Source organism: Oncorhynchus keta, chromosome 35 (genome assembly GCF_023373465.1).
Source record: "Oncorhynchus keta strain PuntledgeMale-10-30-2019 chromosome 35, Oket_V2, whole genome shotgun sequence".
NCBI classification, from domain to species: Eukaryota; Metazoa; Chordata; class Actinopteri; order Salmoniformes; family Salmonidae; genus Oncorhynchus; species Oncorhynchus keta.
In genome coordinates, this window is record NC_068455.1 from 69,484,079 (window position 1) to 69,510,730 (window position 26,652).

At 40.7% G+C, this 26,652-nt stretch overlaps 1 protein-coding gene across 1 annotated transcript; it reads left to right on the forward strand.

Moving 5' to 3' along the window:
- Positions 1-11,662: 11,662 nt before the first annotated feature.
- Positions 11,663-26,088, forward strand: LOC118368929 (butyrophilin subfamily 1 member A1-like). Its single transcript, XM_035753424.2, has 11 exons — positions 11,663-12,027; positions 12,406-12,485; positions 18,429-18,767; positions 19,818-20,108; positions 20,964-21,083; positions 21,202-21,228; positions 21,362-21,397; positions 21,513-21,539; positions 21,638-21,664; positions 21,775-21,804; positions 25,224-26,088. Exons 1-11 carry the CDS (start codon positions 11,966-11,968, stop codon positions 25,748-25,750), a joined length of 1,566 nt encoding a protein of 521 aa, XP_035609317.1. The 5' UTR covers positions 11,663-11,965; the 3' UTR covers positions 25,751-26,088.
- Positions 26,089-26,652: the final 564 nt, after the last annotated feature.

Sequence of the window (26,652 nt, forward strand, 5' to 3'; positions counted from 1 at the left end):
AAAAACCTTTCGGTTACTGGCCCAATGCTCTAACCACTAGGGTGCCTGCCGACCCACACATGAGGAGATCATCCATTCGTCTACTCTGCGTCTCACAAAGACATGGCGGTTGGAACCAAATACCTCAAATTTGAACTCATGAGACCAAAGAACAGATTTTGTCCTTTGCACGTGTTTCTTGGCCCAAGCAAGTTTCTTCTTCTTATTGGTGTCCTTTAGTAGTGCTTCCTTTGTAGCAATTTGACCATGAACACCTGATTCACATAGTCTCCTCTGAACAGTTGATGTTGAGATGTGTCTGTTACTTGAACTCTGTGAAGGATGTTTTTGGGCTGCAATTTCTGAGGCTGATAACTCTAATTAACTTATCCTCTGCAGCAGAGGTAACTCTGGGTCTTCATTTCCTGTGGCGGTCCTCATGAGAGCCAGTTTCAGCGCTTGATGGTTTTTGTGACTGCACTTGAAGAAACTTTCAAAATTCTTGACATTTTCCAAATTGACTGACCTTCATGTCTTAAAGTAATGATGGACTGTTGTTTCTCTTTGCTTATTTGACCTGTTCTTGCCATAAAATGGACTTGGTCTTTTACCAAGTAGGGCTTTCTTCTGTATACGACCCCTATCTTGTCACAACACAACTGAATGTCTCAAATATATTAAGAAGAAAATAAATTCCACAAACTAACTTTTATCAAGGCACATCTGTTAATTGAAATGCATTCCAGGTGACCACCGTATGAAGCTGGTTGAGAGAATGCCAAGAGTGTGCAAAGCTATCATCAAGGCAAAGGGTGGCTACTTTGAAGAATCTCAAATATAACATGTATTTTGACTGGTTTAACACTTTTTTGGTTACTACATTATTCCATGTGTGCTATTTCATAGTTCAGATGTCTTCACTAATATATTACAACGTAGAAAATAGTACAAATAAAGAATCACCCTGGAGTAGGTGTGTCAAAAACTTTTGACTGTTGATTAGAAAACGTGACAAAATATTAATAGCCACATGTAAGAAAAATGATAGTAAATAGCTTAGTACCTTCATGTAACTTCTCATCTGAAAAAAATGTAAGAAATTGAAAACAGAGAAGTGCAATAGCAAAACTCACATTTCATTCAAACTATCATCCTGATGAGCATACTGTATAAGAAAAAGAGTCATTACCGGTTGACTGCTCCATGGTCTGCACATGCATCTACAAGTGAATCAAAAATAATTCAAATATATTAACCTGGAAATACACAGTAAATAACAGGTATTCCTATAATGCTGTACTTACTGTATGGCATATCTTGATTTAAATGTATGAGTGTGTAGTTTACATTCCTTACAGTACCTTGCTTACGGGGTGATGTGGTAGACCTCTTTGGCTGTTCAATAACTGCGGTGTTATATGATTCATGTACAACAACAAAAAAGACTACCTCACAATTTTATAAAACAGTTTTAATCTGAAATACTTAAATCCTAGAAATCATATTTTAAATGTACAACATGGGGATTCTTTTACTTTTGAAGTAAACATTTTTTTCACTATAGTTATTTTGGATGTCTGCTCCTGTACAACGTGTGGTTCAAATCACATAGTTATGACCAAATGTCCAAAGATATTACTTTGCTCTTTTGAACTAGACAATTATTAAATCCACCATTATGATTTTAATGCAGCAAATACAATCAACTTAATGTACCTGTGTCTTCAACAGGTCTTCTACTGCAACAGCCACCTGTACAAGGAAGAAATTGCAGTGTAATCGTGATCTGATAAAGAGATATACAGTATGTACTTTCTTTAGTTCAAAATGTGTGCATCTCTTTCTTCATACATGAGTATATTAATAATAGTTGATTAATGATATTAATTAGGGTGGGAGATATATTTTGGGGTTATACATTTCTTTTTTTACATTATTAAAAGGAAAACTCCACCCAAAACTATCTTTTAGTATTTATTTCATTAGTCCATTGTTGATATAGTCCCAAAATGTTTTATATGTCAGCAATCGTTTTTCAAGATATGTAACTTTCTAAACACAGACATCTGGCCTGCATTATGTAATTTGCATCACATGATGGAAAATGCATCATATGGGATAGATTTCTGTATTTTGAAAGTTACATTTCTTAAACTTGATTGCTGACATATACAACATTTTGGGACTCGATAATTTTTGGGACTAAAATGTATAACCCCAAAATATATCTCCCTCCCTAATTGGCTTTTTTATTTTAAGAGTGTACAGTTTAATCTGTGCAGCAGATTTACCCATTATAGCTAACAGTAGATGGGGACCAAGTTCAGAAAAAAGCAGTAGGACAAATTACAAAAAATTAGCTAAGGCAAAACAACTACAAGTTTTGCACTAAGTAGAGACATACAGTGCCTTCAGAAAGTGTTCACACCAAGTTTATTTTTTCCACATTTTGTTGTTAAAGCCTGAATTTAAAATGTATTACATTTAGATTTTGTCAAATTGATCTACACACAGTACTCCAGAATGTCAAAGTGGAATGTTGTTTGTAGAATTTTTGGGAAATTAATAGAAAATAAGAACAAAAGTATTCAACCCCTTTTTTATGGCAAGCTTAAATAAGTTTGACCAAAAATGTGCTTAACAGGGAAAACCATTTAAAAAATGACATGCCCTCCTAAAACTGGTTATATCTCCAGTTCTGTCGTGATATTAAGATTCTAACAACGGCAGTGTGTTAATAAATAGACAAACAATACATATACACAAAGGTATGTGGACACCCCTTCAAATTAGTGGATTCGGCTATTTCAGCCACACCCGTTGCTGACAGGTGTAAAAAAACAAAACAAGCACACAGCCATGCAATCTCCATAGACAAACATTGTCAGTAGAATGGCCCGTACTGAAGAGCTCAGTGACTTTCAACATGGCACCATCATAGGATGCCACCTTTCCAACAAGTCAGTTTGTCAAATTTCTGCCCTGCTAGAGCTGCCCCGGTCAACTGTAAGTGCTGTGAATTGGAAACGTCTAGGAGCAACAACGGCTCAGCCGTGAAGTGGTAGGCCACATAAGCTCACAGAACGGTACCAATGAGTGCTGAACGTATAGCGTGTAAAAATGGTCTGTCCTCGGTTGCAACATTCACTACCGAGTTCCAAACTGCCTCTGGAAGCAACATCAGCACAATAACTGTTTGTCGGGAGCTTCATGAAATGGGTTTCCATGGCCGAGCAGCCACACACAAGCCTATGATCACCATGCGCAATGCCAAGTGTCGGCTGGAGTGGTGTAAAGCTTGCCGCCTTTGGACTCTGTAGCAGTAGAAACGCGTTCTCTGGTGTGATGAATCATCTGGGTTTTTGTCGGATGCCAAGAGAACTCTCCTGCCCGATGGCATAGTACCATTTGTAAAGTTTGGTGGAGGAGGAATAATGGTCTGGGGCAATTTTTTCATGGTTCGTGCTCCTTAGTTCCAGTGAAGGGAAATCTTAACGCTACAGCATACAATTACATTCTATGTGATTCTGTGCTTCCAACTTTGTGGCAACAGTTTGGGGAAGGCTCTTTCCTGTTTCAGCATGACAATGCCCTTGTGCACAAAGCAAGATCAATACAGAAATGGTTTGTTGGTCGGTGTGGAAGAACTTGACTGGCCTGCACAGAGCCCTGACCTCAACCCCATGGAAAACCTTTGTGATGAATTGGAAGACAGACTATGAGCCAGGTCTAATTACCCAACATCAGTGCCTGACCTCACTAATGCTCGTGGCTGAATGGAAGCAAGTCCCCACAGCAATGTTCCAACATCTAGTGGAAAGGCTTCCCAGAAGAGTGGAGGCTGTTATAGCAGCAAAGGGGGGACCAACTCCATATGAATGCCCATCATTTTGGAATGAGATGTTCGACAAGCAGGTGTATGTAGTGTATTTGGGGAAAGTCAAGGATAAGGGGTACTTTAAAAATGGCAGAGCACTTAAACATTTCGATTAATTTTGCTGCATTATGATGCTCTCTGTCTTTCTAGTGTTAATATGCACAATCACAAAGAAAACCAGTCATATTTTGTTTAGGAAGGACGTAAACAAGATCCAAGACTATTTATTTAAAAAGAACAGAATAGCATGTTTTGAGTTGCATTTATCTGTGCTTAGTAGCTGCACCATGCCAATGTAATCAACTTGTTAATTTAGCATCACAGTCCCTGCCCTACCATAGTCAACACACATATTTTACAGTAAAAATCTAATGGAATTTAACAGAAGAAAGGATATTTTTCCCAAATGGCTATTGCTGATCATCACCTGTAGCCTTTTCCCATGAGGAACTCACACAGAGCCATTGTAAATTTAGCCATTTATTATTTATTATTGAATATTTACTTAACTGAAAATGTAACGGTCATGATGACCGTCATGACCGTTCTAGTAGTTATGGAATTGCGCTGCTCCTAGTGTTAAGTAACACTGCAAAAGATGTGTCAAAGAAATTCACTTTTTGTCCTGAATACAAAGCGTTATGTTTGGAGCAAATCCAGCACAACACATCATGAAGTACCACTATTCATATTGTCAAGCAAGGTGGTGGCTGTTATGGGTATGTTTTTTTATCAGCAAGCACTATGGACTTTTTTAGGATGAATAGAAACGGAAAACAGGACACACAGGAAAAATTATATAGGAAAATCTGGTTTAGTCTGCTTTCCACCAGACACTGGGAAACTAATTCACCTTTCAGCAGAACAGTAACCTAAAATATAAGGCCAAATATACACTGGAGTTATTTACCAAGATGACATTGAATGTTCCTGAGTGGCTTAGTTACAGTTTTGACTTAAATCAGCTTAAAAATCTATGGCTTTCTAGCAATGATGTCACGAATCCCGTTTCCTGAGTCTGTTTTTTTGCCTGTGTTCTGTCCTGGAGTGTTTTTTTCCGGCGTCGTGGAACGCACCCTGTCTGGTTGCCGGGCAATGTAGCCAGTTGGGAGTTCTGATTACCCGCACCTGTATCCCATCAGCTATCTGCACACCTGGTCCAGATCATCATCTCTCCTCTTCATAAGCCCGGACCTGACATCCATTCCCGGTCGGATCGTTCTGTCACGTTCTTTCAAAATCGAACCCAGAAGCAGACCAGGACAAGGAGAGTAGGAAGAAGGTGAGTATTTATTTACAAGTGAATGTGAATGGGTAGATATATCCAGGTGGCGTAGCGGGCAGCGGTGGTGAGTTGATGGGAGTAAATAGGTGGATCCAATAGGGTAGCGGAATCCTCCGACGACCAGGCGGGAATGGGGTGTCACGCCTTGGTCTTAGTATTTTGTGTTTTCTTTAATTATTTGGTCAGGCCAGGGTGTGACATGGGTTTAGGTTGTTAATTTTCGTATTGGGGTTTTTGTATTATTGGGATTGCGGCTGAGTAGGGGTGTTGTATGGGCTTGGCTGCCTGAGGCGGTTCTCAATCAGAGTCAGGTGATTCTCGTTGTGTCAGGATTTGGCCAGGGTTGTTCCGGTTTTTGGTCACTAGATGCCCCCATTGTGCCTTTTGACCTTTTTGTTTTTCCTTGATCCCCATTATTATTTGCACCTGTGCCTCGTTTCCCCTGATTGTATTTAAACCCTTTGTTTTCCTCAGTTCTGTGCTCTGTGTTTGTATGTTAGCACCCAGCCCTAGTACTCTGTGTACTCTTGTTGATCCCGTTGGACTCTCTTGTGGAATTCTGTTTTTTGTTATTGTTTGTTTGTTTTTTGAGTATCTTTTGAGGCTTTTTGTGCTATACCTTCCGCCTTGTAGATTTACCTTTTTGTCTTGGAGGATTACCTTTGTTCTTATGGAATTCCTTTTGAGGTTGTGGAGTTACATGTTTTCTTGAAGAACTTCACTTTTTTCTTCATTAAATACACCATCACAAGTACTGCTGTGTCTGCCTCATCTTCTGGATTCTGCCGACTATTCGTGGTTCAGTTGGTTAAGTGACTGTTTCTCACTCCGGAGACCTGGGTTCGTAACCGGGTCCTGACACGTTGTCTCTGATTGGGAACCGTATTTAGGTAGCCTGGTTTCGCTTTGTATTTCGTGGGTGATTGTTCCTGTCTCTGTGTAGTTTCACCAGATAGGCTGTAATAGGTTTCACGTTCCGTTTGTTGTTTTTGTATATGTATAAGTTATTTAATGTATCGCGATATCTTTATTAAAGACATGAGTAACCACTACGCTGCATTTCGGTCCGACTCTCTTTCTACAAACGAAGAACGCAGTTACAGAATCACCCACCACACACGGACCGAGCAGCGTGTAAACAGGCAGCGACAGCTGGAGCAGCAAAAGGAGGATGAATTATTCGGAGAATGGACATGGGAAGACGTGTTGGATGGTAAAGGTTGTTACACTTGGGAGGAGATACTGGCCGGAAGAGATCGCCTCCCATGGGAACAGGTGGAGGCACTAAGGAGAGCAGAGGCAGCCGGAGATAGGAGCCGACTATACGAGGGAACACGGTTGGCAAGGAAGCCCGAAAAGCAGCCCCAAAAAATTATTGGAGGGGGGCTAAAAGGGAGTATGGCTATGCCAGGTAGGAGACCTGCGCAAACTCCCTGTGCTTACCGGTGGGCTAGAGAGACCGGGCAGACACCGTGTTATGCTATGGTGCGCAAGGTGTTTCCAGTGCGGGTGCATAGCCCGGTGCGGTTCATACCAGCCCTTCGTATTGGCCGGGCTAGAGTGGGCAAGGTAAGCTTGGGCAGGCTCGGTGCTCAAGAGCTCCAGTGCGCCTGCACGGTCCGGTCTATCCAGAGCCACCTCCACACACCAGTCCTCCGGTAGCAGCTCCCTGCACCAGGCTTCCTGTGCGTGTCCTCAATCCTGTAGCACCAGTTCCAGCACCACGCACCAGGCCTTCTGTGCACCTCGCCTGTTCAGCACAGCCAGAGCATTCCTTCCCTCCTGCGCTGTCGGAGTCTCTCGCCTGTTCAGCACAGCCAGAGCCTTCCTCCTCTACAGCGCTGCTGGAGCCTCCTGCCTGTTCGGAGCAGCCTGAGCTGCCAGTCTGCAGGGAGCTGTCAGTCTGCAAGGTGCTGTCAGTCTGCATGAAGCAGCCAGAGCTGTCAGTCTGCAGGGTGCTGTCAGCCTGCATGGAGCAGTCAGAGCTTTCAGTCTGCATGACACAGCCAGAGCTGTCAGTCTGCATGGAGCAGTCAAAGCTGTCAGTCTGTTCGAAGCAGCCAGAGCTGTCAGTCTGCATGAAGCAGCCAGAGCTGTCAGTCTGCAAAGAGCTGTCAGTCTGCAAAGAGCTGCCAGTCTGCAAGGAGCTGTCAGCCTGCATGGAGCTGCCAGAGCTGTCAGTCTGCAAGGAGCTGTCAGTCTGCATAGAGCAGCTAGATCCGCCAGTCAGCCATGATCTTCTAGATCTGCCAGTCAACCAGATTCTTCCAGATCTGCCAGTCAACCAGTCTCTTCCAGATCTGCCAGTCAACCAGTCTCTTCCAGATCTGCTAGTCAACCAGAATCTTCCAGATCCGCCAGCCAGCCAGAATCTACCGGAGCCTACTACCTGCCTGAGCTTCCTCTCAGTACTGGGCTTCCTCTCAGTACTGGGCTTCCTCTCAGTTCCGGGCTGCCCCTCAGTTCCGGGCTGCCCCTCAGTCTCGAGCTGCCCCTCAGTCCCGAGCTGCCCCTCAGTCCCGAGCTGCCCCTCAGCCCCGAGCTGCCCCTCAGTCCCGAACTGCCCCTCAGTCCCGAGCTGCCCCTCAGTCCCGAGCTGCCCCTCAGTCCCGAGCTGCCCCTCAGTCCCGAGCTGCCCCTCAGTCCCGAGCTGCCCCTCAGTCCCGAGCTGCCCCTCAGTCCCGAGCTGTCCCTCAGTCCCGAGATGCCCCTCAGTCACGAGCTGCTCCTCAGTTCTGGGTGAGGACTATTAGGCCATGGTCGGCGGCGAGGGTGGATTATCCCAGGACGCGAAGGGGAGGAACTATGACTTGAATGGAGTGGGGTCCACGTCCCGAGCCGGAACCGCCACCATGGCCTTACGCCCACCCGGACCCTCCCTATGGTTTTGAGGTGCGTCCGGGAGTCTGCACCTTAGGGGGGTTCTGTCACGCCTTGGTCATTGTATTTTGTGTTTTCGTTATATATTTGGTCAGGCCAGGGTGTGACATGGGTTTATGTTGTTGTATTTCGTATTGGGGTTTTTGTATTATTGGGATTGCGACTGAGTAGGGGTGTTGTATGGGCTTGGCTGCCTGAGGCGGTTCTCAATCAGTCAGGTGATTCTCGTTGTCTCTGATTGGGAACTGTATTTAGGTAGCCTGGTTTCGCTTTGTATTTCGTGGGTGATTGTTCCTGTCTCAGTGTAGTGTTCACCAGATAGGCTGTATTTCGGTTTCACGTTCCATTTGTTGTTTTTGTATATGTATAAGTTATTTCATGTATCGCGATCTCTTTATTAAAGACATGAGTAACCACTACGCTGCATTTCGGTCCGACTCTCTTTCTACAAACGAAGAACGCAGTTACATGGGGTAAATGATCCGGGTGAGTAACTGAAGACAGAACAAATGGAGGTAAGTTTAAGGCAAGCAATACGTAAAAAACAACAAAACAAATTCTATCCAACTTGAGGCTGATACTATGGCACAACATACTGTTCATGGCTAACGATCCGGCAGGGAATGGATGTCAGGTCCGGGCTTATGAAGAGGAGAGATGATGATCAGGTCCAGGTGTGCAGATAGCTGATGGGATACAGGTGCGGGTAATCAGAACTCCCAACTGGCTACATTGCCCGGCAACCAGACAGGGTGCGTTCCACGACGCCGGAATAAAACACTCCAGGACAGAACACAGGCAAAAAAACAGACTCAGGAAACGGGATTCGTGACAAATGATCAACAACCAACTTGACAGAGCTTGAATAATTTTTTAAATAATGGGCAAATATTGTACAATCCAGGTGTGAAAAGGCTGTTAGAGACTTAAATACACTTTAATCCCACTTTGTAACACAACAGAATGTGTAAAAGGTCAAGGGTTGTGAAAAACTTTCTGAAGGCACATTCTTTGCATCTGTTCAGGTGAAAAGACAAGATACTCATTGTAATACCCTGAAACACGGATTGTACTGAAGGTAATGCTGACCACAAAACATTGATAAGAAAGTATCATTGCAGGAAACTCTGTATGCTATTCTGAGATATAGTACTGTAGTTTCAAACCCAAGGGCAGAGAGATGAAATTGTGGAATTAAGGCAATCGCCATAATGCTTACAAATGTGAGCAATATTTGGCGCAAATGGTTTAGATAATTGAATGAATTGGTATAAAATGTTTTTGATATAGTGATATAATGATTTAGTGTTAAGAAATAAACACATGTGTAATTAAAGAGCACAGGAAGTTAACTAATGTTTCACTGTGTCACAACAACTCATCCATGGCATTTTCATTCGTTGTCATGTCAAACAACACTGTATTCAAAGTGCACACATTTATATTCTAATTACAGAATTGTAATAAACATTCTATTTCCATGATTCCAAAAGTTCACCTAAGTGTTTTGATCTAAATCGCAATTGCAACATTTGGTTAAAAAAAAGGCCTAGTATTTTTGCCCATATCGTGGCAGTGTGGAGATGATCTCAAATGATTGCAGGAAATGCAGAAATTGATGGAAATGCAAGAAATTATTTTAGGTCGAAGTTGAATTGAACCATATAAAACAATCCGAATGACCCATTGAAATCATTTTGAAAATGTACTCAGCAAAAAAAGAAACATCTTCTCACTGTCAACTGCGTTTATTTTCAGCAAACCTAACATGTGCAAATATTTGTATGAACATAAGATTCAACAACTGAGACATAAACTGAACAAGTTCCACAGACACATGACTAACAGAAATGGAATATTGTGTCCCTGACCAAAGGGGGGTCAAAATCAAAACTAACAGTCAGCATCAGCTGCAAAATCTGGAACCCTACAAATCAGCCGGGCTAGACAATCTGAACCCTCTCTTTCTAAAATGATCTGCCGAAATTGTTGCAACCCCTATTGCTAGCATATTCAACCTATCTTTTGTATTATCTGAGATTCCCACAGATTGGAAATCTGCCGCGGTAATCCCCCTCTTCAAAGGGGGAGATACTCTAGACCCAAACTGCTACAGACCTATATCTATTCTACCCTGCCTTTCTAACATCTTCGAAAGCCAAGTTAACAAACAGATTACAGACCATTTTGAATCCCACCTGACCTTCTCCGCTATGCAATCTCGGTGTCGTAACCGCCTTCAGTGGGCAAATGCTCACTTTCGACGGCCACTGGCACGCTGGAGAAGTGTTCCCTTCACTGATGAACCCTGGTTTCAACTGTCCCAGGCAGATGGCACACAGCGTGTATGGCATTGTGTGTGTGGGTGCCCCATGGTGGCAGTGGGGTTATGGTATGGGCAGCCATAAGCTACGGACAACAAACACAATTGCATTTTATTGATAGCAATTTGAATGCACAGAGATACCGTGACGAGATGCAGAGGTCCATTTATCATGCCATTCATCTGCCGCGATCACCTCATGTTTCAGCATGATAATGCACAGCTCCATATTGCAAGGATTTGTACACAATTCCTGAAAGCTGAAAATGTCCCAGTTCTTCCACAGCCTGCAAACTCACCAGACATTTTACCCATTGGAGCATGTTTGGGATGCTCTGGATCGACGTGTACGACAGTGTGTTCCAGTCCCCGCAGATATATACAGCAACTTTGCACAGCCATTGAAGAGAAATGGGAAAACATTCCACAGGCCACAATCAACAGCCTGATCAACTTGAAGGAGATGCGAATGTGTTGCGCTGCATGACGCAAATGGTGTTCACACCAGTTACTGACTGGTTTTCTGATCCACATCCCTACTTTTTTGTTGTTGTTGGGATTTGTGACCAACAGATGCATATCTGTTTTCCCAGCCATTTGAAATCCATAGATTAAGGCCTTGTTCATTTATTTCAATTGACTGACTGCCTTATAAGAACTGTAACTTCATAAATTCTTTCAAAGTGTTGAATGTTTCGTTTATATTATTGTTCAGTGTATATACACAGAACCAGTCAAAAGCTTGGACACACCAACTCATTCAAGTTTTTTTTTTGCTTACTACATTATTCCATATGTGTTATTTCAAAGTTTGGATGTCTTCATTATTATTCTAGAACGTAGAAAATAGTAAAAATAAAGAATAGAATCCTAGAATGATTAGGTGTGTCCAAACTTTTTACTGGTACTGTATATATTATGAAAAACGTTGTAGTTTTCTCTCGAGCTGTTTATGACAATGAGTTTAATGATTAATAACCACTTATATATACTTTGGCTTGTTGGAATTAAAAAATATACATAATAAAATATTCCACTAACAGTCACTAGATTAATTGTCAAAATACATTTTAACCTGGCTTCATGTTTAACTAACAATTATAACATTCACAGCAGGATAACCACATATTGTAACAAACTGGTGTATTAGAGAAACTGACCATGAACTGCTCTTACATTATCCCTACAGCAGCCTGTAGAGGGGGCTTGTGTACCATACATCTGGGAGCTACAGTATGCAGACGTTATACTTTAACATACATTTTTTTTTTTTTTTTTTACCTTTATTTAACCAGGCAAGTCAGTTAAGAACACATTCTTATTTTCAATGACGGCCTGGGAACAGTGGGTTAACTGCCTGTTCAGGGGCAGAACGACAGATTTGTACCTTGTCAGCTCGGGGTTTGAACTCGCAACCTTCCGGTTACTAGTTCAACGCTCTAACCACTAGGCTATGCTGCCGCCCCAATTTACATGATAAATGAATCCAAAGAATATTAATACATATGTACATGTTAGGACAGCTTTAACAGTAACTGAAAACCATACTATATTCTATCTTTTGAAATGTGTTTTCCCTCCTAAATGTCCAAGTGGGTGTGTAATACAGTATTGATGGAAAATGAAAGTGTTCTCATATCTACAACTGACTCTCCGGTATACTTTCCTGGGACCAGCAGTCAGGTAAGAGGCTCTAGTGAATTAATGGCTAAAACATTTGATTAATAGGTATTTTCTTTTTCAAAAAAAGTTGGTGTGTATAATGAAAATGTAAAGGTGGATTTTTTATGTCCCGTTACATATTTCCATTATATATTTTGACCATACCTTTAGTCTTGGCATTGAACTAAAACACATTGCTTCACTTCTATTTGTTTCTGTGCTTCAACCATCATAAATGTAAACACAATATTTGAATTATTACTTATTTTTTTGTCAGCAAACATTACTCAGATGGGACTGTGAATTAAAAACAAACCAATGCTTTAATGCAACTGGATATATTATGTTACGACTTGGCAAATGCAATGATTAACAGAACATGGTTTGTTTCCCTGACAGATGCATAATGGAACCTTTAATTCACAAAGTCTGTTTGCTAACTTTCCTTGTCGTCTTCGATGCCACTTCATCTGTTGCAGGTAATAAATATTACAAGCATATACTGTATTAGTCCAGGCATATGTAAAAACGATGTTAACTTTTTCATTAAAGCAAGAGTCTTGGTACACTTGTAAAGTTTGGGGCCCTGAGAATTTTCAGAAAGGGAGACATTGCAAAAAACACCTCCTGTGGCAGCCATTTTGCTATTCCGCCATCGCCTGACAATTTATCTTCCTTCATATCTGCTGAAGTAAACTAATAAAAGGTGATGTCTTCACATATGTTTTAATGGTCAAGGATGACAATGGTGCAACATAATGAAACGTTCTGATTATTATGCAAAGGTGAACTTGGGGTAAACCATTGAAAATAAATCAAATTATTTCGCTGTTTCTGACAACATACACAACAGAATATTATGTCTGTTGTTGATTTGTAAATTGGATTAAAAAAAAAAACCTTTACATAATGCTTGAAAGTGAAGCTCAGTTTGGGGTTTTCATTGATTGTGATGTTTTGGGGTTCCATGTGGCTCAGTTGGTAGAAGTTTAGTTTAGTTTGTAGAACAGACCGTTTTAAAGGAGGTGCTCAAGTGGTATTGGCACAACCATCAAACACTTAACTGCTGCAACACGGTTGCCACAAATACACATATATTTGACCGTGCCACCAAATATGTAAATGATCCCCACAGTACAGTACATTGTCCCCATCTATCAAAGCACAGTGGTGGTTGTACCTTACATTTAAAATATTGGGTGGAAAAATGTCCAATTATGCCTACAATGTACTGAACTGTACCATGTGAGTTCATTTGTGTACCTGTTAAGTTTACCTATGATTTATTTGTACCCTAGGGAACAACACTGTACCCTAACCATGCCCTTGTTCTTTGACAGAGTGTTAATACATATTCCAAGCAAGAAGTATGGATGTGGTGGCAATACAGAAACAATGATGCACTCAACCAATATTTTGCACGTTCAAATTGCTTGAGCATTCATGTATCCTCTAGGTCAAGTGTCCTTGAGCACTGCTAGATTTCTATTGATGTTACGTTGGTGGCAATAATTTGACAATTATTAACTTGATTCTGGGCAGCTTTTATCAAAGTCCAGACCTGTTTCCTTGCCAAGTCTGTAGCTCTTGTCTCGTTCAGGCTCGTAGACCTAGTTGTGTAGCAGGACATATAGCAGAACATTTCAGGCTGCTATTGATCAAGAGGTTATAAGTTCAAATCCCATTGAAGGCTGAGCCCAAGTGTGGTCACAGTACAATATTTGTTTAACAATAATTGAAATGAGAATTCAGCAGCATAATGTCATTTTATAGAAGTAACACCTTCAAGTTATTGTACAGTATTTACAGTACTTTAGGCAAAGTTCAAAAAGGTATTCTTGGCAATATATACATAGCCAATCTACTTTACGTCCACAGGCCTGGTGGCGCAACAGGAGGTTGTCAGTCCCAAGTGAGGTTGTCCCAAGTAATCAGCATACCCCAGCTTAATGTCCATTAACACCTTAACTTAGCTGTAAAAAATACAGTAACTTGTTTTAGATTTAACATATTTTCAGCACACCTAGACAAAAACCTCCAGTGGACCATGACACAATGTTCTAAGCATTGTAATGAACATGTAATGTTCTCACATGTTGTCACATGTAGTTTCATCACCTGTTGCTTCAAATGTTGTCACATGTTATCACATTAACTCCACATAAAATCACGTGATCACAAGTGAAATTCATGTGGATATTTTGTAAGGTATCCTTTGTCTGCCTTTATGGCCTGCTCTCTTCTATTCAAACCACTGGTTTTCAATAGCGTACATGTCCAAAAACTGGATTGGCAATTGCAAAATGTTAATTTTGTGTTCAATGAACAATTTCTTTGTAGATTTTGATGTGTGCTTGGGGTTATTGTCTTGCTGGAAGATCCACTTGCGGTCAAGTATCAGCAACCAGGTTTTTAGCAAAAATGTCCTGGTACTTCTTAAAGTTAATGATGACGTTGATCTTAACATGGGCCCAAGGAGCAATGGAAGCAAAATAGCCCCATAACATCAAAGATCCACCACAATATTTTATTTTAAGGTTTAAGTATTTCCTTTATATCCATTGTTCTCTCAAAGACCAAACCAACCACTGGTGTGCATTGCCAAAGAGTTATATTTTTATGTAATCTAACCATAGCACCGCCTGGAGTTAAATGCTAAACTGCATTGGCACTTGGATTGTAACCAGTGCTATGGTCATATCACACAAAAATAGAGGACTTACACCAGCAGTGAGTTTGGCCTTCGAATGAACAGTGCAGCAGAGCCATTTAGAGAAAGGCTTATGTAGAATAGACATTAGATGTGAAATGAGTATTTGGTTTAACGTTGAACAAGGCTGTACCTCAGTTGTCCTGATACCAGCGTCCTGTTATTGGTTAATACATAAAAAGACTGCTACTCACTCAGAAGTTACTCATTAACAGTTGTCATTTATTTGTTTTAATCTTGTCGTCATTATTTGCCTATTGTGTGGACTTTGTTATAGATTTTCACGTTAAAAAGACCTCTATTTCCATCTCATATAAAAAAATACTGTATATATTACTTACTCTTTCTCTGAGCTAATGTATTAGTATTAAATCATTGTATTTTTTGCTTACAATATGCAGATTTTGTAACGGTTTTCTAGGTGTGGTGAAGGAGAGTCGGACCAAAACGCAGCGTGTAGATTACGATTAATGTTTAATGAAAAAACACACTAAACACAAACACTACAAAACAATAAACGTAACGAAAACCGAAACAGCCTAAACTGGTGCAAACTAAGACTAGACAGTTACAAGGACACTAAGGACAATCACCCACAAACCAACCAAAGAATATGGCTGCCGAAATATGGTTCCCAATCAGAGACAACGATAAACACCTGCCTCTGATTGAGAACCACTCCAGACAGCCATAGACTTTGCTAGATCACCCCACTAGCTACAATCCCAATACATACCAAAACCCCAAGACAAAACACACCACAATACAAAAACCCCATGCCACACCCTGGCCTGACCCAAACATGAAGATAAACACAAAATACTTCGACCAGGGCGTGACAGAACCCCCCCCCTAAGGTGCGGACTCCCGAACGCACCTCAAAACAACAGGGAGGGTCCGGATGGGCGTCTGTCCATGGTGGCGGCTCCGGCACGGGACGTGGACCCCACTCAGTCAATGTCTTTGTCCCCTCGCCTCGCGTCCCTAGATAGTCCACCCTCGCCGCCGACCATGGCCTAGTAGTCCTCACCCAGAACCCCACTTGACTGAGGAGCAGATCGGGACTGATGGACAGCTCGGGACTGAGGCAGCTCGGGAGTGAGAGAAAGCTCAGGAGTGAGAGAAAGCTCAGGAGTGAGAGGAAGCTCAGGAGTGAGAGGAAGCTCAGAGGAAGCTCAGGAGTGAGAGGAAGCTCAAGAGTGAGAGGAAGCTCAATAGTGAGAGGAATCTCAGGCAGGTAGATAGATCTACCAGATCCTGGCTGGCTGGTGGTCTCAGCAGATCCTGGCTGGCAGATCCTGGCTGACTGGCAGATCTGGCGGATCCTGGCTGACTGGCGGATCCTGGCCGACTGGCAGATCTGGAAGAGTCTGGTTGACTGGCAGATCTGGAAGAGTCTGGCGGACTGGCAGATCTGGAAGAGTCTGGCTGACTGGCGGATCCTGGCAGACTAAAAGATCTGGCTGCTCCATGCTGACTGGCGGCTCTGGCTGCTCCACGCTGACTGGCGGCTCTGGCTGCTCCATGTAGACTGGCAGCTCCTTGCAGACTGGCAGCTCCTTACAGACTGGCAGCTCCTTGCAGACTGGCAGCTCCGTGCAGTCTGGCAGCTCCTTGCAGACTGGCAGCTCCTTGCAGACTGACAGCTTTGGCTGCTCCATGCAGACTGACAGCTCTGGCTGCTCCATGTAGACTGGCAGCTCTGGCTGCTCCATGCAGGATGGCAGCTCTGGCTGCTCCTTGCAGGCTGACAGCTCTGGCTGCGCTGAACAGACAGGAGACTCCAGCAGCGCTGTAGAGGAAGAAGGGTCTAGCTGCGCTGAACAGGCGGGAGACTCCGGTAGCGCAGGAGATGAGAAAGGCTCTGGCTGCGCTGAACAGACAGGAGACTCCGGCAGTGCTGGAGAGGTTTAAGGCTCTGATAGCGCTAGACAGGCAGGAGACTCCGACAGCGCTGGAGAGGCGAATCGCACTGTAGGCCTGATGCGTGGTGCTGGCACTGGTGGAACGGAACCGAGGACACGCACAGGAAGCCTGGTGCGGGGAGCTGCTACCGGAGGGCTGGTGTGTGGAGGTGGCACAGGATGGGCTAGACCGTGAAGGCGTACTGGAGATCTTGAGAGCAGTGCTGGCACAGGACGTGCAAGTCTAGGGATGTGCACAGGAGGCCTGATGCGTGAGGCTGGCACCAACTTCACCAGCCGACTAACACGCACCTCAGGACGAGTATGGAGCGCTGACCCAGGTGCCATCAAATCCCTGACACGTTCCGTCGGGCGAATTCCATGCTTAAAGCACCAACACAGCAACTCCCTCATTTCTCTCTCCTCCAATTTCCCCATTAACTCCTTCACAGTCTCTGCTTCGCTCACCTCCAACACCGGCTCTGGTTCTGGTCTCCTCCTTGTCTCCTCACAATAAACAGGGAGAGTTGGCTCAGGTCTGACTCCTGACTCTGCCACACTCTCCCTGAGTCCCCCCCCCCCCCAAGACATTTTTGGGGCTGACTCTCAGGCTTCCATCCGCGTCGCCGTGCTGCCTCCTCATACCAGCGCCTCTCCGCTTTCCCCGCCTCCAGTTCTTCCTTGGGGCGGCGATATTCTCCAGGCTGAGCCCAGGGTCCTTTACCGTCCAGTTCTTCCTCCCATGTCCATTTCTCCAGGTGGTGCAGCCTCTCCCACTGCAGCTGCTGCTGCTCCTGCTGCTGCTGCCTCTGTTGCCTCTCCTGTGGCTCCTGCCTGTTAACACGTTGCTTGGTCCGTTTGTGGTGGGTGATTCTGTAACGGTTTTCTAGGTGTGGTGAAGGAGAGTCGGACCAAAACGCAGCGTGTAGATTACGATTCATGTTTAATGAAAAAACACACTAAACACAAACACCACAAAACAATAAACGTAACGAAAACCGAAACAGCCTAAACTGGTGCAAACTAACACTAGACAGTTACAAGGACACTAAGGACAATCACCCACAAACCAACCAAAGAATATGGCTGCCGAAATATGGTTCCCAATCAGAGACAACGATAAACACCTGCCTCTGATTGAGAACCACTCCAGACAGCCATAGACTTTGCTAGATCACCCCACTAGCTACAATCCAAATACATACCAAAACCCCAAGACAAAACACACCACAATACAAAAACCCCATGCCACACCCTGGCCTGACCCAAACATGAAGATAAACACAAAATACTTCGACCAGGGCGTGACAGATTTAGGATCTTAATTAGAGCCAGTTTCCTACAGCAGGAAAATACTATTGTGCAGCAAAAGGAAATGTGAATTATTATGTAGATTATAATTTATTATCAATTTTGTGGAGGGTGATACATTTTTTGTAAGTGAAAATCAAGTTTGAAACTTCAAAGTGGAAATTACAAACTTTAGAAGCATTTTTTTTACTCAAATAAACTATAAGTTTGCATTTCCTGCATTGCGGGAAAATTATTGTAAAAAAAGAGTGATCAATTTAAGGTCCTACATATGTAGATCAGTATATGTATTATTGATTTTATTCAGTCTTTTTTCTCATCTTTATCAAGGGATCCAATTATATTTGGGGCACTGATGGTTTAGCACTGGTAAAAGATAACTGTAAAGATGTAACTGTCTTTGTGATCAATATGAGCCGCTCTTATCTTTGTGACCTTCAAACCCCATTCTTCCTACCTTCTGTAACACTTTCTCCTCTCCTCCTCTCTCCCTTCAGACCTCAGCCTCATAGTCCCTCCTGACCCTGTAGTTGGATCTGCTGGTGATGACATCATCCTTCCCTGTCATCTCTCTCCTCAAAGTAGTGCTGTTGCCATGGATATCAGGTGGTTTAAGGAGGGAGACTTCACTAACCCCCTGTATTTGTATAAGAGCAGGACGGGGGAAGAGGGGGAGGGCTATAAAGGCAGAGTGAGTCTGTTCACCCGGGAGCTGGAAAGAGGCAACTTATCGCTGCTGTTGAAGAATGTCAAGGTGTCAGATAGGGGACGCTACAAATGCCAAGCCAGCCACTTGGATTGGATCCAGGAACCAGCTGTTGTGCTTCAAGTTACAAGTAACCAAAGCTTATCAAGAGCCTAACAATTATCCAATAGAGACCCACAGTGGTGGTGTAATAATACCCATAAAACCTAGCGGTAAAACAGGGAAATGGTTCAAATCGTTTTTCCACCATTCATTTTTCCCTAAGGGGATTTTAGAAACACATAAATTAAGGGATGTGTTTTGTGTAGGCTAACCCTGGCATAACACATTGATTTACAATGAAAATCTCTTTCGGAAAAGGTGACTTTTATCAATATATTCGGCTCTATATTTAATCTCAGATTCAAAAATGCTAATTAGCATCAAAGTAGACCTCATGCAAGACTACAAATCCCTGCAAGCTCCTACAAGTCATCTCTAGCTGACACCTTTTGCTAACAGGTATTGTGTCAATTTAAAACTTGCCCGAGACAGTTCAAAGAATTGTCAATTTAAAGAAATGTATTACTACATGTAACTAACATTAGATAGTTAATCAAAATATTATTACCTTTGCCTCAATTCGTCAGTGTCGTCCAGATCATCATGGCATTTGTAATTCTTTATGATAGCCACATTAGCAGCTAAGTAGCATTTCATTTGTTGGGGGTAAATACATATAAATACATTGATAAAAGCCACCTAGTTATCAAAACGTCATGCCAGGGTAAGCCTACAGGAAACACAGCCCTTATTTTAAGTGTTTCTAAAATCCTCTATGGGAAAAATGTATGGTGGAATAACAATTAGAACCCTTTGCCTGTTTAATCGCTAGGTTTTATGGGTATAATGACTCTTACTGTGGAACTCTATTGTCAATGGTTTCTTACCAAATTTAGACAGAATTGGTAAAAGAGACCTGATTCATATTTGACTCTTTCCTGAAGATGTTGACATGCAGAATCTTAGAGAAGTCAACAACTGACGTAGGCAGTTCAGAATAATCAGATACTATGCAGGAACTTTCTTGTTTTGTCTGTTGACAACTTTTTGATCAAGACTAGCCTTGGCAGAGCCACATAAAATCAGTTTTGGAATATCTTCCTGATGTATATACAGTAATTCCATCCTTGGTGATCAGAGCAGGGCAGTGTCCCCAGGATCTCCATGAGGAAGCACCACAGAGTGTTCATCCAGCTCAGCTGTAGCTCAGAGAACTGGTACCCAGAGCCTGACATGTTGTGGACAGACAGCAGTGGGAAGGAGATCACCTCAGCAGAGACAGAGAGACCCAAACAGAAGGAGGGGGGCGTCCTGTACTCCATCACCAGTAACACGGGAATAGGGATGGACCAACTGGGGGGGGTCACCTGTGTGGTAATGTCAAAGGACCGGGGAACCAAGATGGAGTCTGCATCACTGCAGATGACTGGTGAGTTTAGGCACTACAATGTAGGGCCAAGTAGCCACAAACAAGTGTAAAAAATGGAAACTACTGTTGATATGACATATGATCGACCTTGACTTTGGTTCCGTTTTTATGATCTAGATGTACTGCTGTGTACAGGGTTTTCTCTTTATTTTTTTGTAGGGTCATTGCCAAGTAACATTATATCCATACCCATGGGAACAACTGGGTTTAGGGAGAACTGAGCTTCAGTCAGATGTTAAAGTGATATATCACTCATGTCACTATAGACCTCAAAATGTGTCTAATATCAAAATGAGTCAATCATTCCAGGTCATCTGTCATATGCCCGCAATACCAAATGAATGAGGGAAATAGGCATTGCCTAATTGCATTATTGAAGACTGTGTAGTATCTACAGTTATTAACGTCTGTAAAAACAGGCAAGTTTAAACCAGAACATGAAGCATGATTCCTAAACCAAGGAACATCACCAGGGTGCCATGAATGTTTCTAAACCCAATCATCAATCATGATCCAGTATATACACTGAACATGAATATAAATACAACATGTAAAGTTTTGGTCCCATGTTTCATGAGCTGAAATAAAAATACATTTTCTATACGCACAAAAAGCTTATTTCTCTCAAATTCTGTGCACAAATCTATTTACATCCCTGTTTGTGAGCATTATTTAAATTGACTGATTTCCTCATATGAACTGTAACTCAGTAAAATCATTGACATTTTTGCATGTTGCATTTATATTTTTGTTCAGTATAGTTGGGTAATGTTAAACTAGAGTATTTTTTAACCTTAGATATTTAGGAAATTGCACCCAAAACTGACCTCTGACCCTGAGTGAATCTTGTTACAGAGGAGTTCTACCTCAGCAGTCTCCCTGACCGCGTCTACATCGCTGCATTTGTGATTCCTGTGTTTCTGGCACTGGTGTGTATCACAGCATCTGTCCTCTTTGTCATGCACCAGAAAAGAGGTTGGTCTCTCTTTCTATTTTAATAAGAACGAATGTAGTATTTCTCTTGAACATCTCTATTCCCATGATAAGGGTTTCACCGATCATTTCATTTAAGAGATATGTTTTTAACTTCCAGATATTCAGGAGAAACTAAAGCCTATTGGTAAGATCAAATATGTCTACTTTCATTAACTCACTTATTTAACGTATCAATAATTAATTTAATGAACAGATCTGTAGTATTCAAAATCCCAAAGTTTAACAGAATGTTTTTTCTTTACTGTTCATCAATACAGATGAAGTCATAGCAGAACTAAAAGAGAAGAATAAAGGTATCTAAAATCCATCCTCAATATTAATATATGAAGTATTAAGCTCGGTTTCACTCAATCTTTGTTTGGTTTCATATTGATTTTCTCAGAAAGATTAACGATGTTCCTCTTACAGAACTCACCAAAAATAATCAGCTATTGGGTATGTATAACATGGTATACATAGATGTAACAATATTTGGTTCATTAATGTCAAATGCAGAATAATGTACAGTAAAAAGCCATTTTGTATCAACACAGGAATAACTGGAACAATTCCAGACACCGGTAACTATATGCTCTTTTCCCAAGTCAATGTGAAATCATTTTATTATATCCCATATAGTTTTGTTCATGAGACCCATTATGTAAAACATGAATTACCTCTTTCTATACAGTTTGGACCTTAATGGTGTATCATCATGCAGGTAACGCGCACACACACACACACACACACACACATACACATACACATACACATACACACACACACAAAATGTATTTGAAGAGACAACTTACATATTTACTACATATATTACTTTTGGACAAATCTCTAGCACACACCAGGTTCATTTCAACTGTCAAGTGTTATAGCGTTTTTCAACGGTCAAGTGTTATAGCGTTTTTCAACGGTCAAGTGTTATAGCGTTTTTCAACTGTCAAGTGTTATAGCTTTTTTCAACTGTCAAGTGTTATAGCTTTCTTCAACAGTCAAGTGTTATAGCTTTTTTCAACTGTCAAGTGTTATAGCTTTCTTCAACAGTCAAGTGTTATAGCTTTTTTCAACTGTCAAGTGTTATAGCGTTTTTCAACGGTCAAGTGCTATAGCTTTTTTCAACAGTCAAGTATTATAGCTTTTTTCAACTATCAAGTGTTATAGCTTTTTTCAACTGTCAAGTGTTATAGCTTTCTTCAACAGTCAAGTGTTATAGCTTTTTTCAACTGTCAAGTGTTATAGCGTTTTTCAACGGTCAAGTGCTATAGCTTTTTTCAACAGTCAAGTATTATAGCTTTTTTCAACTGTCAAGTGTTATAGCTTTTTTCAACTGTCAAGTGTTATAGCTTTTTTCAACTGTCAAGTGTTATAGCTTTTTTCAACTGTCAAGTGTTATAGCTTTTTTCAACTGTCAAGTATTATAGCTTTTTTCAACTGTCAAGTGTTATAGCTTTTTTCAACTGTCAAGTGTTATAGCTTTTTTCAACTGTCAAGTGTTATAGCTTTCTTCAACAGTCAAGTGTTATAGCTTTTTTCAACTGTCAAGTGTTATAGCGTTTTTCAACGGTCAAGTGCTATAGCTTTTTTCAACAGTCAAGTATTATAGCTTTTTTCAACAGTCAAGTGTTATAGCTTTTTTCAACTGTCAAGTGTTGTAGCTTTTTTCAACTGTCAAGTGTTATAGCTTTCTTCAACAGTCAAGTGTTATAGCTTTTTTCAACTGTCAAGTGTTGTAGCGTTTTTCAACGGTCAAGTGCTATAGCTTTTTTCAACAGTCAAGTATTATAGCTTTTTTCAACTGTCAAGTGTTATAGCTTTTTTCAACTGTCAAGTGTTATAGCTTTTTTCAACTGTCAAGTGTTATAGCTTTTTTCAACTGTCAAGTGTTATAGCTTTTTTCAACTGTCAAGTGTTATAGCTTTTTTCAACAGTCAAGTACTATAGCTTTTTTCAACTGTCAAGTGTTGTAGCGTTTTCAACGGTCAAGTGCTATAGCTTTTTTCAACAGTCAAGTATTATAGCTTTTTCAACTGTCAAGTGTTATAGCTTTTTTCAACTGTCAAGTGTTATAGCTTTTTTCAACTGTCAAGTGTTATAGCTTTTTTCAACTGTCAAGTGTTATAGCTTTTTTCAACTGTCAAGTGTTATAGCTTTTTCAACTGTCAAGTGTTATAGCTTTTTTCAACTGTCAAGTATTATAGCTTTTTCAACTGTCAAGTGTTATAGCTTTTTTCAACTGTCAAGTGTTATAGCTTTTTTCAACTGTCAAGTGTTATAGCTTTTTTCAACTGTCAAGTGTTATAGCTTTTTTCAACTGTCAAGTGTTATAGCTTTTTTCAACTGTCAAGTGTTATAGCTTTTTCAACTGTCAAGTGTTATAGCTTTTTTCAACTGTCAAGTGTTATAGCTTTTTTCAACTGTCAAGTGTTATAGCTTTTTTCAACTGTCAAGTGTTATAGCTTTTTTCAACAGTCAAGTACTATAGCTTTTTTCAACTGTCACGTGTTATAGCTTTTTTCAACTGTCAAGTGTTATAGCTTTTTTCAACTGTCAAGTGTTATAGCATTTTTCAACTGTCAAGTGTTATAGCTTTTTTCAACTGTCAATGATTATAACTTTCTTCAACAGTCAAGTGTTATAGCTTTTTTCAACTGTCAAGTGTTATAGCGTTTTTCAACGGTCAAGTGCTATAGCTTTTTTCAACAGTCAAGTATTATAGCTTTTTTCAACTGTCAAGTGTTATAGCTTTTTTCAACTGTCAAGTGTTATAGCTTTTTTCAACTGTCAAGTGTTATAGCTTTTTTCAACTGTCAAGTGTTATAGCTTTTTTCAATAGTCAAGTGTTATAGCTTTTTTCAACAGTCAAGTGTTATAGCTTTTTTCAACAGTCAAGAGTTATAGCTTTTTTCAACTGTCAAGTGTTATAGCTTTTTTCAACTGTCAAGTGTTATAGCTTTTTTCAACTGTCAAGTGTTATAGCTTTTTTCAACTGTCAAGTGTTATAGCTTTTTTCAACTGTCAAGTGTTATAGCTTCAACTGTCAAGTGTTATAGCTTTTTTCAACAGTCAAGAGTTTTGCTTTTTTCAACAGTCAAGTGTTATAGCTTTTTTCAACTGTCAAGTGTTATAGCTTTTTTCAACAGTCAAGTACTATAGCTTTTTTCAACTGTCAAGTGTTATAGCTTTTTTCAACTGTCAAGTGTTATAGCTTTTTTCAACTGTCAAGTGTTATAGCTTTTTTCAACTGTCAAGTGTTATAGCTTTTTTCAACTGTCAAGTGTTATAGCTTTTTTCAACTGTCAAGTGTTATAGCTTTTTTCAACTGTCAAGTGTTATAGCTTTCTTCAACAGTCAAGTGTTATAGCTTTTTTCAACTGTCAAGTGTTATAGCGTTTTTCAACGGTCAAGTGCTATAGCTTTTTTCAACTGTCAAGTGTTATAGCTTTTTTCAACTGTCAAGTGTTATAGCTTTTTTCAACTGTCAAGTGTTATAGCTTTTTTCAAGTGTTATAGCTTTTTTCAACTGTCAAGTGTTATAGCTTTTATCAACTGTCAAGTGTTATAGCTTTTTTCAACGGTCAAGTGTTATAGCTTTTTTCAACGGTCAAGTGTTATAGCTTTTTTCAACTGTCAAGTGTTACAGCTTTTTTCAACTGTCAAGAGTTATAGTTTTTTTCAACTGTCAAGAGTTATAGCTTTTTTTCAACTGTCAAGTGTTATAGCTTTTTTCAACTGTCAAGTGTTATAGCTTTTTTCAACAGTCAAGTGTTATAGCTTTTTTCAACAGTCAAGTGTTATAGCTTTTTTCAACAGTCAAGTGTTATAGCTTTTTTCAACTGTCAAGTGTTATAGCTTTTTTCAACTGTCAAGTGTTATAGCTTTTTTCAACTGTCAAGTGTTATAGCTTTTTTCAACTGTCAAGTGTTATAGCTTTTTTCAACTGTCAAGTGTTATAGCGTTTTTCAACGGTCAAGTGCTATAGCTTTTTTCAACTGTCATGTGTTATAGCTTTTTTCAACTGTCAAGTGTTATAGCTTTTTTCAACTGTCAAGTGTTATAGCTTTCATTAACTGTCAAGTGTTACAGCTTTTGTCAACGGTTATAGCTTTGTCAAACATGTATTTCTTTCAGTGGATGTGACTCTGGACCCTGACACCGCACACCCCAAACTCACTGTATCTGACGATAAAAAATGTGTCAAGTTTGGAGACCTACGGAGAGAAAGGGGCACTGAGAAGAGATTTGAGGAAAAGCAGTGTGTCTTGGGAATGGAGGGATATGATATAGGCACACATTACTGGGAGGTTGACCTGGGGAAGAAGAGCCAGTGGAGTGTTGGAGTCGCACAGGACCCAGAGAACAGAAACAACACACCAATGATTCCAGAGAATGGCTATTGGAGCATACGTTTGGAAAACGGTGTATTGAAAACAGTTGACAGGTCTTCTATTGTCCTTCCCATTGAACTGAAACCTGGAAAGCTGGGGGTGTTAGTGGACTATGAGGAGGGAAAGATAGTGTTTTTCAACGTTGAGAAGAAATGCCACATCCACTCCTTCCTTGGAAGATTTGATAAGACACTCTATCCGTTCTTTGGTCCTTTGATTGGTTGTACAGAGGAACTCAAAATCTCACCCATCCCTCAAGCTGAAAAGTGAACCTATAAAAGATTGCAGTTGTCAGGCAAGGCCATAGCATTTTTTATTCTGTCTTTAGTACCCCAAAACTCTCTGTGGTTTAAATTGACCATGGAGAAAATTTTTGATGCGTGGAGTGCAATCCGGATTATCTTCCATTGTTTGAGTAATTATTTAGCTTTAGCTATTATTCACTTTGTTAAGATTGAGTTACTTTAAACTTTTACTTATTTTGTCACACACAAATTGATCTGAGCGATGTGAGATGGAATGTTTTCCCCTTTTTCATAGCTGTACTGTTTTCTAATGTTTTAGATGTAACTGTATACATCTATTAAAATCTCTGGTTTGATTCTGTATATACTCAATGTTTGTAAAGTGAGTATCCCTTGCTGTACTGATGTATTCCATTTTGTCTTATTCATTTATCATATTTTAATTTCATATTGTATAGCCATAGTTATTTTTAAAACAAATCATATAATCACTTTATATCCGAGACTGTTTGAACTATCATGTTGGTAGAAATATCTGTAATGATAATATGGTCCAACTAGATGTTACACTGGACAACTAACTACAGGCTTCACCGAGTCAATATATTGTGTGTCTCTGGCTAACTAGCTTGCATTCTTGGTCATTGTAAAGATTATTATCATCAAAGCGAGCGGTCGCATTCGCACTTCGCTCTGCAGGTTGTATAACTTTTTCATTACATTTCATTATAGTACAACGGTTGATTTGTCTAATCTTAGCAATTCTTCTTAGCTAGCTACATAGCCGTCCTTGTATCAGAGATAATTGCATAATTATCGTATTTCGTCGCCCTAACGTAGCCTTCACTGCTATTCGCCCAGGAGCTAGCTAACGCACACAGATTAGCATCACTGTAGTGCTATTCACTCAACTGTACGACTTGATTA

Bases quoted from the DNA above. Each gene is read 5' to 3' on its own strand.
- LOC118368929 (XM_035753424.2), top strand. From the start codon at position 11,966: ATGAAAGTGTTCTCATATCTACAACTGACTCTCCGGTATACTTTCCTG. The intron at 20,109-20,963 runs GTGAGTTTAGGC...ATCTTGTTACAG, and splicing joins TGCATCACTGCAGATGACTG to AGGAGTTCTACCTCAGCAGT. The intron at 21,229-21,361 runs GTAAGATCAAAT...TCATCAATACAG, and splicing joins GGAGAAACTAAAGCCTATTG to ATGAAGTCATAGCAGAACTA.